At 37.7% G+C, this 14,660-nt stretch overlaps 1 protein-coding gene across 2 annotated transcripts in view; it reads right to left on the bottom strand.

Moving 5' to 3' along the window:
* Positions 1–544: 544 nt before the first annotated feature.
* The window catches only part of LOC126191028 (metallophosphoesterase 1), a 149,251-nt gene continuing 135,135 nt past the window's right edge, over positions 545–14,660 (bottom strand). For both annotated transcript variants that reach the window (XM_049931731.1, XM_049931732.1), the window contains 2 exons: positions 11,681–11,821; positions 545–1,060 (listed from right to left, as the gene is read on the bottom strand). In XM_049931731.1, coding sequence (XP_049787688.1) covers positions 899–1,060; positions 11,681–11,821 — 303 coding nt within the window. In that variant the 3' untranslated portion in view covers positions 545–898. The remainder of the gene's footprint in view (positions 1,061–11,680; positions 11,822–14,660) is intronic.

Here is a 14,660-nt window from a genome sequence, read left to right on the forward strand (position 1 = left end):
CAGAAGAATCCGAGAACACTCTAAGCAAAGCAAGTGTGCCACAATACGTATGAAAGATGTAGCAAAGACTTGCGGAAGCTATGACAAACTGGAAGACACAGTCAACAAAGACATGTGCAAATAAATGACACACACATTCATAAACTTGGAAAATAGCATAGTATCCTAAAACACTGGCTGAAGGAGACCAGAAGCCAGAACATGAAGAGGTTTTGGAAGTAGAAAAGCCAGATATGGAGAAGTACATGTTAAACATAGTCCTTGGAATGTCCTAACTGCATCTAAGAATATATATTCACATTTCAACAGAAAATAAAGAAAATCATAGAAGTTGGGATGGGAGTATGAAGTGTTGTCATAAACTCCTCCAAAACTGAGGGCAAAACAATAGAATATCCTTAGAATGTAAAACTCCCTCTTCTACATGAAAGACAGTTTGTTCTCAGCTTTACCTTTGCTGCAAAAATTTTAGTGGGGTTTAACAGGAAATGAGTAATTATGCACAAAACTTTAACAAAATTATTCTTTTATTTAACACGTTGAAGATTGTAAAAAATATGACAATATATTATTAACTCAAATTAAGAAGTTTTTATTTTGTACTCACCATTTTTCAAAAGTTTGGGAAAGATGTATAACTATTGCTAATTCACAAGTGAACGGTAGTAAGACATAAAAGTCAGGCCATCCAAATGTTTAAGAAATCAACCAAAATATTGTGCAGGTAGGAAAGGACATCCACAGAAGATAAAAAAAAAAATCATTAAGTAAAACTGGATTTAAATTATCTGTACAGATAAATTGTTTGTAAGACTCACATACAATTCTGAAAATAATATTTGCAGAGTTACTGAAATATGCTCTTAATCTGTGAAATTTCAAACAACAAAATACAATTTTATTTCCGTTTAAACCATCGAGTACGACGACAAAACCTTCGGTAAGTTAGAATAATCCATAAAGCAATTGACGTTGCACCAAAGATGTAAATGCTTATTATTGTTGATTCTTGAGGCATCATACATTTTGAAACTGCATAATTGTTTGGCGTAAATACAGCCTGCCAACAGACAACAAAAAAGGGTTGTATACAGAGAGAGTCATGAGTCAAAAGCACACGGTAATAAACTAACACAAAGTAGAGGTACATAACACAGAATTCAGAATCAGATCCTGACAACTTCCATTAATCTAATGTATGTTTTTACAGACACATGAAATAATCATAATTTTTTAACAAAGATCACTTATTATAAAAATACTTAAGATCATATGATGATTATGACGCATGTGCAGAAAGTAAGTACCATTTCGTTCTACCATCACCACAGCACTAGCATTGAAGTTTCACAATCTGTTCATTGTCTCTCCACTGATGCCATTACAATCAGATTGTGCTGCAATTACATTCATTACCGATCATTCGAAATGAAGTGACTTGACAGTGCTTTGACATTTCTTACCAATACAGTAATGAGGGTGGTGAATTCTTAAACATAATTGTGACTGATGATGAAACTTGGGTTCGTCATGTCACTCCAGAATCAAAACAACAGTCAATGGAGTGGAGGTACCGATGAACTCCCAAATAATAAAAATTCAAAACAAACAATCGAAAATCCAGGTTGGAATAGCAACAATATTAGGAAATGAATAAATTGCTACTTACCGTACTACAGCAAACACACCCATTCACACAAACAAGCACACATCACACACACATGGCCACTACCACCAGCAACTCCAAATGTAATATGACTACCATGTTGAATAGTAATCTGGAGTGGGGTGGGGAAGTGGGATGAACAGCAGAGTATCAATGAGAGGAGAAGAGAGTGCTGTCTGATGGGACATGCAGGGACTAGAGACTGCCTGGTGTAGCATCGGGAGGCGTGCTGTAGAGTCAAAAATGGAAAACGAAAAGGGAAAGGAACAGAAAAGGAGGAGAACAGGTAAGAGGAAAGGATGATGCATACAATGGCAGAGGGTGTCACACAAAGAGGGTGAGGGAATGTAAAAAAGGAGGAGTTGACAGGGCGAAGGGGCGCAAACTGTTGGGTGGTGGGTGTGGCAATAGTAGGTTGCTGTAGGTTGAGGTTGGGATAATTTTGACAGCAGAGAGTGTGTTGTAAGGATAACTCCCACCTGTGCAATTCAGAAAAGCTGTTGCTGGAGGGGAGGAAGCATATGGCCCAAATTGTGAAGCAGCCACGGAAATCAAGCATGTTAGGTTCAGCTGCATGTTGCGCTTTGGGCCACAGTTTGGCAGTGGCCGTTCATCCTGGTGGAACTGGTTGGTAATCATACCAATATAAAAAGCTGTTCAATGGTTGCAGCAGAGTTGGTATACAATATTATTGTTTTCACAGGGGTCCTGGGCTCTGATAGGGTAAGATAAGCCTGTGACAGGACTGGAATAGTAAGTGCTGGGTGGGTGGATTGTGCATGTCTTGCACCTAGGTCCTCCACAGTGATATGATGCCTGTGGCAATGGGTTGGGATTGAGAGTGGCATCAACTAGGATGTTGTGGAAGTTGGGTGGGTGATGGGACACCACTTTAGGAGGGTGGGAAAGAACTTTGGGAGGATGTCCCTTATTTCAGGGCCTGATGATAGATATTCAGAATCCTGATGAAGGATGTGGTTCAGTAGTCCAATCAGGGGTTTTTAGTTGGCTCTTTTGGGTGGTGGAAGTATTGGGGGTATGGGGGGGGGGGGGGGGATAGCAGAGGTAATCTGTTTGTGGACTAGGTTTGGAGAATAGTGCCTGTCTGTGAAGGCCTTGGTGAGACCTAACAGCATAATACAAAAAGGAGTTCTTGTCACTGCTAATATGCCATTACTGGGTGGAAAGACTGTATTGGAGTGATTTTTTTATGTGGAATGGATGGCAGCAGTCACAACCCAGGTACGGTTGGTGGTTAGTGGGTTTAATGTGGACAAAGGTGTGGATGGACCCATCAAAGAGGAAGAGGTTGATTTCGAGGAAGGTTGTGCACTGTATTGAGGAGGACCAGGTGAAGTGTATGGGAGAGAAGGTGTTGAGGTTGTGAAGAAATGAGCAAAGAGTGTCTTAGCCCCAAGTCTAGATCAGGCATCATTGTGCCTGTCTGCGGCTCAATGGGTCTTCTGTATGGTGAGTAGCAATCTACCCTTTCCTAATATTATTAAAATTGAAAATAATGTCAGCACATGTGCACTGTGTTTTGGAGCAGACTGGCATTCCAGACGTGAAAACATCAATGCGGTATGATACTGTGAAACATTGAGGAAACTTGGGTATACAATTCAAAACAAAAGGCATGGAATGTTTGGACAAGGTATTGTGATGCTTCATGACAATGCACATCCCTATTCTGCTGGAGTCAGTCAAAACCTTATTCAGCAGTTTTGTTGGGAGCAGTTCAACTCTTACATTGCACCTTCTGACTACCACTTGTTCTTCAACTTGAAGTGTGATTTTGGAGCAAGGCGGTTTGACAGCAATGATGACACAAAAAACAGTGTTCAGTAGTTGGTATCTTCACTGGTGGCATCTTTCTATGAAGAGAGTATAGAAAAGTTGGCTTCCTGCTATGACAAATGGCTGAACAATGGTGGAAACAACATAGAAAAATAGTTTAAGAAATGCTCTTTCTTGTAAAAATAAATTTTGGTGTGAAAGAAAACTATTTTTGTGTGTTTTTTCCGCAACAGTACTTACTTTCTGGACATACCACATAACTAACACAACTTTATGAATTATCCTAATGGTTGTTGTAATTTATCAGTCCCAGATAGGAATAATGACACATTTCACTAACACATAAAGCTGTTTGGAAGCTTGAGTATCTCAGAAGTTCAGTACCCTGAATGTCATATCAGTAGCATTATGTCTGCTATCTTTTTCCTTCATAAGAATTATGTGCTACTTTACCATATTCATGCTGATGCAGGTAGGATGAATATTTTGTTTTATGAACATAAGTATTGATATTTTCAAAGCAGATATTGCTTTCCTGAATACTTTAGAATAAAGTTGTTTATCTCCTAGTGGTAGGTGCTACAGAAATATGTAAGAATGTATAACTTAAGATGGGGATTAATGGGAAAGACGACACTTTCAAAAAGGCTCACCCCGTTAGATAACATACATTTGGATGTGAGAGTGTTGGAGAGTAAGCTTATCATTTCGAAGAAATGTATTTATTTGTTTTTATAACCATTCTCATTATCTGACTTGAGATCCTTTTACTGTAAGTTATTCAATTTTTAGTAGTATCTTTTAATTAAAACCTATTACTAAACGCACTCATTGTTCTGTGCACCAGTAGTGGCGTGGATGTCCCAGCTGTTTAGCCTTCTTGCCTGGTGATTCTGAAAATCCAGTGATACCTCACTTGATATTAAATGGTTCTGTTTACAGTTGTAGCAGCTTATCACCAAACCTTAATGTTATGGCCCCTACATGAAATGTGGTATAAGAAGCTGTTTTCTTATGTCTCTCAACAACTAACTTCAATGAACCTTTGTGCAGCAAGTTGTAGGCATAGAAGTGGCTGTGTGTGCACTATGTTTCAAACACACTTCCATAGTTCCCTCAGTCCAACACCTGCCCCCACCGCCCAATTATGTTTTATCCAGTGTGAAGTACCCACATTCCAGAAACTTGTGGGAACATAAAAAATTACAATTTGTATTTTTAACATGTTTGAAAAGTGTTTGCCACGATAATCTTGGCACAATAATATTAATCTTTGGAATAAAACAGAAAAAGAAGAAGTTTATTATTTCATGGTGATTGTAATTAATGTTTCTTGTTGGGTGTGATAACAAAATAAAATAAACTGAAAAATCTAGTTAAACTGAGTACTTTATGAACATAAAGAGCAACAAATTGGTGACCCCAAAGGGAGTGGTGAGACGATGACATTTGCAAGCTAGTTGCCGCGAAATTTTCACTTAATTTTTCAACTTGAATTCGGCGCATACTGTATTTAAAAAATGCACAAAATGTCAACAGTAAATGGACCTGAAAGTAATAATCCTGAATGCAAGCTGGAAATTGATAAGGTAAGCATTAGCTACCGTCATTTTGGACAGAAAAGCCAGACATCTGGTTCCATCGAGCCAAAGCGGAATTTACAATCACTGGTATAGCTACTGAAGTGACTAAATTTAACTATTTACTCGGTTAGCTGGAGCCAAAATTTGTTGGAAATGCTTGGGACCTAATTACAAGTGATGCAAACAATAAATATTCTCTTGCAAAAGAATGACTTTTGACCATACTTGAAGGAAGTGAAGAGTGTTAAATTAAAAACCTTCTGAGTGGGTTATAACTTGCCAGTTATTAAGGAAAATGCGGGGCTATGCTGGTACTAATGTGTCAGACAAGATCTTGAAAACACTTTGGCTTCACAAACTTCCTAATAGCATTCACAGTATATTATTTATATCTGACGAAACGGAGGATATGATTGCTCAAATGGCATATCGTATGATCGACATGCATCCTATTGAGGAGGTTCACACTGCATTAGTTCAGTCCATTCTGTCAACACTGTCAAACACATCAGTCAAAGATCTTCTCTTAATAATTGAAGAATTGGAAAATGAGATAAAAATGCTTTGAAAACTAAGCAGGCAAAGATCGCACAGTGGAAGTAGAAGCAAAGCAAAATTCAATAAAAATGGAAAGTACTGCTACTATCATTTTAAATTTGGCACATGCTGTAAGCTTGAAAAACTTGTCAGTGGCCAAACAAGGAAAACTAGAAGCGGTAGACACAACAGCGGCTGAGTGTTCTACCCCAGTCCTGTATCAAGCTCCCAATATTGTCTGTTTGTTAAAGATCACAATAGTGGAAGATACTTTCTTGTAGATAGTGGTGCAGATTTGTTTGTTATACCAGTTTCAACAGGCAAGAAAGTAAACATTCTGACTTCAATCTTTATGCTGCAAATGGTTCCGAGATAAAAACTTACAGTTCCAAGCTGATAACATAGATTTGAGGCTTAAACATAATTTTCAATGGCCATTCATTGTTGAAGACATATCAAAAGTTATACTGGGGGCTGATTTCCTTCATCATTATGGTTTACTAGTAGATCTCAAAAATAAAAAGTTCATAGACAACATCACCAAATTAAACATTTCAGCAGAAGTAACCACTATGAATGCTAGAGACTCAGTAAGCTCACCCTATGCAATATGTCAGTTTCCTAAACTTTTGAAAAGATTTCCTGAACTAACAAAACCAACCATAGTACCAATGCTGTTGAAGTGCATCATTACACCACTACATCCAGTGGTCCACCAAAATACAGTAAGGCTCGTAGATTCAACCCACATAAATTGCAAATTGCTAAAAAAGAATTTCTGTTTCTGTTAACTACACCTTGTTTGAAGCCAAATGACCAGTGGCGAGTGTGCAGAGATTATTGTCATCTGACTGACAGGACTCTCCCAGACCGGTATCCAATTCTATGAGTTGTTGATGTAAATTTTATCCTTCAAAATAAAAATATATTTTCAAAGACAGGGCTACTAAAAGCTTATTATCAAATTCCAAAGAAGACAACCCAAAGATAGATATTATTACACCTTTTGGTCTTTGTGAGTTTCATTATATGCCCTTCGGACTTCGTCATGCACTCAGCACATTTCAGTGATTTATACGTGACGTTCTAAGAGAACTAGATTTTTGTTTCCTGTATTTGGATAATATTTTAGAAGCATCAGAATCTCCAGAGCTACATGTTGAGCATCTAAACTCACTCTTTAAGCAGTTGAATGAGTATGGTCCTGTAATAAATGTTGGAAAATCAATATTTAGTGTACAACAGCTAACATTCTTAGGACATTTAATTACACCTGCAGGGACAAAGCCAGATCTGGAAAGGGTTGCAACAATAATAAACATTACTGGGGATCATCTACTTCTATCATGGGCATTTGGAACATGCTGCTGAAAACCAAGCTTTGCTGAATGATCACTTGACAGGTGCAACTAAAAATTACTGAAGATGTATTGACTGGACAGAAGAAGCAATTGCTCAGTTCCAAAAATGCAAAGAAGGTCTTGCAAATTCTATGCTTTTGACATTTCCTGGATTGCACAATCAACTTGCTATGTTTGTGGATTCACCAGATTTTGCGACAGGTGCTGCACTGCAGCAGTGGCAAGATAGACAGTGGATATCAATTGGACCTTTTTTTTTCCAAAGAAGTTCACAACAGCATGAAGGAAGTATGCCAAGTATGACAGGGAGCTTCTTAGAGTATACATGGCTGTCAAATATTTCAGGTATCTGTTAGAATGAACAGACTGGGCATTAAGACAACTGTAAAAATAATCACATCAAGGTTTGTCTGGACCGATATAAAAAAAGATGTCAGAAATCAGGCTAAAACATGTACGGCTTTTCAGAAAAATAAAGTATTACGACATGTTCAACTGCCATTAGGACCATTTCCCTGTCCTGATGAATGCTTCAAAATAATTCACCTTGACCTGGTAGGACCAATACCTCCTTTCAGGAGAATATACTTCTTGTTTAACCTTGCATTGACAGAGTTACAAATTGGAGACACCATATCAAATAGTGACAGACCATGGAAGACAACTCAGAGCTATTTCAAGTACTTTCAAAAATATGTGGTTGTAATCAAACCCAAACTACAGCATATCATCCTCAATCAAATGCAAAAATTGAAACATTTGATCAGACACTTGGAGCAGCCATCTGTGCCAGTGCAATTGCAAAATGGACTCAAGTAATACCTGTAATCCTTCTTGGTCTTTGATGCTCAATTAGAGAAAACACTAAAGCTACAATTGCAGAAATTGTTTATGAGAGTATGGAACAAAGAGGGATTCAGACTTACTCCAATTTGTGTCATAACTGAAGCAATATATGAATCGTTTGAAATTGGTTCAATATTTCCACACAGCAAAACAAGCACCTTTCATACATAAGGACCTCAGCAACTCAACGCATGTGTTTGTATGGGTTGACTGAGTGAAGAAGGCGTTAGAGCCTCCAGATAAAGGCCCATAGGAAGCGACTGAAAGGAGCCTAAAAACTTTTTGGACTTAAAGCGAAAGACCAGATAAAGACTATCTCCACTGATTGATTGAAACATGTGTACCTCATGAATGATAATAATACACACCCTGAAGACACTCCAGTTAAATCATCAGCACACAGGACCAACAAACAGATTCTACAGAAGGTGAAAAACCGAGAACAACAAGATCTGGTTGTGAAATTAGATTTCCAGCAATATTAGTTGAAGTCCTAAAACCGACTACACTACTGAGAAGGGGGTGATGTGGGAACATGAAAAATTACTATTTGTATTTTTAATGTACTTGAAAAGTGTTTGCTGTGATTAGGTTGGCATAATAATATTATTATTCTCTGGTATAAAACTAAAAAAGAAATTTGTTATTTCATAGTGATTGTAATTAAAGTTAAATTGATTTCTTAATGGATGAAAAGAGCAACAAGCTCATCTTCTGGTAACTATGCTGCATAGCCCAATGAGTTTGGTGACAGACTGTAAGTACTACATGTTTTTACAGCAATTTTGGAGCATGTACATATGTGTCAGAGTGGAACAGTCACATAATTAGTTTGTATTCCAGACATATTCCAACAAAGGATAATCTTGTTACAGTTGGTACACCTCTTTCCAATTTTTCCCCTGTTGTATGTAACGCAATTATTTGGAATGTTACAAACATTAATATCCACACTCCCTGCAGACACATATACATATTTGTTAACAAAACAGAGTCCATTTGAATCAAAGCCATATAAGACTACAACAGAAAAGGCTATGACAGAGAATGACAGAAACTTTGGTTCTACTTATTTCAGGGGAACCCACTAGCAACTAAGTTGTCGTCAGCATAACATTATAACAGCACGCTGAGAGTAAATGAACTTATACGCAGCTGCATTGTTCTGGCATGTTACACTGACTTCTTGTGCTGCAGCTGGAAGAATATCACTATGATTTACCCCTTTTCCTGTTGCAGCTGAGAATGATGTGTGGAAAAAATGACTGTTGGTAATCACCAATTTTTTCGGATTTTCCCATCATTTTTTGAGATGTACATCAAAGGAAGTAATATGTCTCCTGTCTCTTCCTGGAATGCATGCTCTCCGAACACACCTCTTTGTGGTGTAAAATGCTTCTCTTGTAGCAGCTGCCACTAGATTTTGATGAACATCTGCATTGGTCACACACTACTGCACAAATGCATGAAGAAAGGTCTCTCTCTTGATTGGGTCTCATGCTTTTCTTCTATTAATCCTACTTGGCACTGGCCTCATGATAGTTAGCAATGCTCACAAATCAGATGATCAAGGATTCGATTTCTGACTGCAGACTATCAACCAATCTAGCTTGAGATGTCCTCGGATATAGCTGGAAACTTCAGAAATGACTCAAAGCTCCTCAAGGAGATCATTCAGAAGATGATTCTCTGGTCAACAGCTGCGGCCCAGCAATGAAGCCCTCGATGGCTTAATGAACAGTGACAGATTCTCTAAAGCTGATGTAAGAGCAGGAGACTTACAGAGATTAGACAGTTATCCCCATCATTTAATCTTTGGGCTATTGCCCAAAATGAGTATACTTAACTGTTCCGTATGTGAATAAAGACAATCTACTTACACATTTTGTACCAATGAGAAGAAAACAGTCACAACTTTGCTATCGTAGGCGTTGAACATGACCAACACAGAAATTCACAGTTGGACCCTCGATTAGTAAGCTTCTGTCATCAGCATGCAATACAGTTTTTGAACGGCCATTAGATGAAGATTTATGTAGGTTAGAAACAAGAGTTGGCCGAATGTTATGCTCTCCTATTCTGAGGTTATTTTCATGCCTGATCTGGAGTCTGTTAATGAGTCTGGAGTCTGTTATGGAGGTTAGATCCCATTCACGCAGGAGGAATGCCACAACACTTAAGATTGTAACATATCATTTCTGGATCAGGCCTGTTTGCTCATTTTGGTGGCTATTGTGTACACAAGGGAAAGAGAATTTCTTCAGCCTGGAGATAGTAGGCTGGGTCTTTCCCTCATCCTCCAAAATGCAGAGAGATCAGCAATGACTAGGCTCATCTCAAGGACAATTAATTCCCATCATGTTCTGTTTTTCCAACACTCACAGGGAATGTTCTAACACTTCTCACAGAAAGTGTGAACTGAGAATGACCAATGAAACTGTCTGCAACCTGTCTCAATGGCTGAAAGGTTGGTCTGGAGCAAACGAAAGGGTGTGAGGGGGGAGGCAGGGAGAGATTTGGGGGGGGGGGGGGGCGCGATTGCCAGGGGTTGACATGGCAATTCTTGGATTCTCTAGGGCATAGTTTGTGGTTTTAAGTGGTTGGCACTTCGGAAGTCAGACGTTATGATCCTTTGTGATCAACAAAGTTATTTTTCTGATACAGAAAACCTGCAGAGCTTTTGAAAGTGCATTCCCATTCGGAGGTATGGAATTTGTCTTAGGCATTTTGTTGCTATGTCCTGTGAATGCAGTGGGTTAGTGATCATGTACTTGTTTGGTAGAAAGAGGCCTCAGAGCAGGGCGTAGACGCATTTGCTATCTGGAAGTGGTGTTGGATAAAGGAATGGACTTGAATAAGGTTAACTGATACCATGTAAGTTTCATTTGTTTCCAGGCAAATTTGAGAGTGATGTTTTTGTGTGACTCTTCCCTCTTGACTTTGAAATATATTCCAGTTTTGCTGCTGAGGAGATTGTCAGTGATAGTTGCTAGTGACTGGTTGGAGGTTGTGCAAGAACTGTTAGCAGTGTACATATTCGAGTCCAATGGTCGGATCTCAGAATCTTTCTGAAAGTGGGTAGATTGCTACATAGTTTTTAATTATTAACTTTGGAATGGGTCAAAATGAGACTGGTGAGCTATACTTAGACTGATTTTACATTTTTAGCAGTGTGCAGAATTAATCCTGGGCCACCATCAAACATTTACAATTACATCCGCACAGCAGTATGGCACAATTTATCTCATCCACTGCACATCTATAAGAGTACGTAGATTCAGATCACGGCCATGAGTGTGACTTTGGGTCACCCCACAGAACTTCCAAAGGATGGCTGAAATGAATGTTTCAAGGTTCCTAAGTGTAATTTTGTGAGCCACACAATCAAGGGCTTTGGAAAGGTCGCAAATATACCAACCAGTTAATCGCTGCTAGCACTCCATTGCAAGGTATTTTATGAAAAAACTAAGAGGTGGTTAACAGCTGCCTGTTCCATTGTACGACAGACAACAAGCATAAATGAGACACTACAATAACCTTTTATACACCACTGTTATGTATACATTGAGAATGGCAGTTGTCACTTTGAACAGTTATTATGAGCTTCCATTGTTTCAATAAGATGTAAACTGTATATGCCAATAAAAAAAATTAAATTTTAATTTTTGGCTGTTTTGTAAATACTTCAGAAATGTCTACCATCTTCATAACTTTGGCCCTAAAGGTTTGGGATACCCTGTATAAGAACATTTTCCGGTAACTGAATTTTTCCTTAATATTTTGTTACAGTTGATGATGAGTAGTCACTGTTACAATACATTCAAATTTAATGTGGTAAACTTATAAACTGTTTTATTTTTAAGAAAACACTAAAAATTACACTGTCTTACCAACATAAAGCTGGGGTTGTTCTTATTTCTCCAGCTGAATGAAGGAATGGTCCACTCATGAATATCTTTCCCATGAAGAAGATGACAACCATGGTGTGTGTGCCCAGTAACAACGAGCCTGGGATTTAAATAATCATACAGCTGTAAAGAAAGTAATATTAATTGAACAGTGTGTTACTCAGTACAAACACAATTTCTTTAATAAGTGCTATTGATGTGCATGGGCCAGCATATAATCTAACAATCATAATAAAATAACACAAAGCAGTTTTCCATTTCTGTATACTAATACAGAGAAATGTAATTCATTTTTCCTGCTTGTAAGATCTTGATAGATATCATCTGCAGGCAACTTCATCTCTCTTGAAGTGTTAGCTCAGTAATGGGAAATTCTTGTAAAATTTTAATGAATATGTTAATTGAATCTTCCATCGCTTCTTGGTAGAACAACATTATTATAACTGAAAAGTTGCTTACAAGGCCATCTTCAAACATTTACTGACTATTGTCACCAAAGAAGTTACAATATTTGTATTGGAAAAGAAGTTACACATCTAGATTGAAGGAGAAATGTACAGTGCAGTAAATAACATCTTTGACAGTGTGGTCATAATACAATGTAAAAGGTACAAAGTTGAACAGTAAATAAATGTAAAGGGAATAAACAGGAAAAAAACTTTAACACAATACTGGAGCAGCAAGCCTGCATAACAGTTTATATTAATAAACAAAACTAATAAAATAAAATAAAATGAATACTTGATAAGGCTAGTTCAGGAGGTACAAAACATGGAGAGTGGTACACAAACAAAATTAAAAGAAACAATATCAATGTAACTACAGAATATACAAGGAACTTAAGCAATATATGTAAGATAAACAGAAATGAATAAATGCAAGAAAATTGAGGAGTGTGAGGGAACATACAGTAAATGACATCTATGAGAGTGTGGTGGTACTGCATTTTAAAAATAAAAGGCTGAACAATATACAAATATATAAGGAGCAAACAGGAAAAACATTAACATTATACCCAAAACTGTGCCTACGTAACAGTTTGCATAAAATAAATGAACCAAGTAAAATAAAAAATAGTACCTGATGAGACAACTTCAAGAGGTATTAAACGTAGAAAGTAATGCAAGTGCCATTTAAAAGAAAGACTTAATAGTTGTAACTATAGTCTATATGGATTACATGAGAATTTTAATAAAATAAAAGAACTGAATGAATACAGGAAAATGTGGTTATATGTAGGAACAGACTGTGTGGGAAGTAATGAAAAACAGAGAGGATTATGTAAAGTTTAGGAGAGAGGAAATATTAAGCTCTATCTGGTTATTTAAGGTTAGATCTGAACTGTGAGCTAAAGGTTTGTTAATTTCCAATTTCCAGGGCTTCCAGAAAGTTCAGTTTTTAGCCTTTGTTTGCTAAGTGAATGACATTGGACTCTGGCTGGTAGATGTTGCCCTCACTAAGTACATGGTCAGCATATGTGGAGTCAGAATTCTGTAACTTCGAGCTGTGTTCATGTTCAGCCAACGTAGCTGCTACATCTCTGCCTGACTGACTCAATGCAAAACTTGCCACAATCAGAACAGGTAATTTTGTATACCCCACTGTCAGCTAATAACTGGATTTTATCTTTATTACTGAAAATACGCTGGGCTGTGCTGTTCTTAACATAGTAGGAAAGCCTATGCTTGCAGGATTTCATTGTTTTTGCTACAATCTGTGATACTTCTCCTACATATGGTAATGGACACCACTTCTTTGCAGACAGTGGAAGTGGCAGCAGATGAGGCATAGAGTAGGTGTATAATTTTCAGTTTTTGTTTCCCATGCAACATTTCTGGACTGTAGCCACTGGTTGAAGAAATAAATTTTATTGTATCTAACTCTGCTTTATAATCATCTGTGGACATGGGGACAGATATGGGACAGTGTACCATTGAGTGGAAAGCTGCATGTTTGTGAGCTATGGGGTGTTATGAGCAAGAACATATTACTCTATCTGTAGTTGTAGTTTTACTACAAATTTTGAAACAATGTGTATGTGTGGTGATATCAGTGATGATATCTAAGAAGTTTATGGATTTGTGGTCAATATCCACTGTGAACTGAATATTTATATGTTGCTGTTTACATTTTGCAAAAATGTGTTGAGCTGCCTTGTAGCTGCCAGTCCACATACACAGCACATGATCTACATATCTAAACCAATATTTAATTTTTGCACTCAAAGGTCTTTTTTCAGAAAATGTTGTTCAAAATGGTTCATGAACATTTCAGCCAACAGTGGACTAAAAGGGGAACCAACAGCTATAAACAATTAGATGGCTTAGCTATTTGATAGCAACCACCCTTTTTCTTCAACGTGCAGCACCCTCATGCTTTCCATTATATCCACCAACAAATGCTGTTCATTCCTGAGATGCTTTGCTACAACTCATGAGCCAGTTCTCTCTATTATTATCCTCTTTAAATCAAACTTTAAAACTCCATCACATCTTCTGCAGATATCTCACTTCACAATCCTTGCGTTTTATTTCCTACACTCCCAATTTCCTCATCCAGTTCTCATCTGTGCCGATCTTCAGCCTCAGCCTCTGTCCTAATTTAACACCTGTCTTTAAAGCAATTCTAACCCCTTTCGTGTTAAATCACCTGACTAATTATGTGAGATGGTCCTCCAATATAGCATGACGCTATATCTGTCTGGTTTTATCATTTTGCTGGTTACAATGCCTAACTGCTACAGCCAAACGATATGTCAAACCCACTTCTAAACCACCTTCTACCACCATTTGTCCAAGGGTTTTCATTTTCTCATTCTTGGTTTCTGGACTTAGAGGTATGGAATTAGCCTTGTGCACCACATTTTTGAAAAGTGCTAATTTATGTTTATGGGGGTGGTATGAGGATTTGTCAATAACTGCCCTGTGAACATAGGACAGAATTTTTACAATAGAGCATGAGC

Source organism: Schistocerca cancellata, chromosome 6 (genome assembly GCF_023864275.1).
Source record: "Schistocerca cancellata isolate TAMUIC-IGC-003103 chromosome 6, iqSchCanc2.1, whole genome shotgun sequence".
In the NCBI taxonomy this organism is placed as follows: domain Eukaryota; kingdom Metazoa; phylum Arthropoda; class Insecta; order Orthoptera; family Acrididae; genus Schistocerca; species Schistocerca cancellata.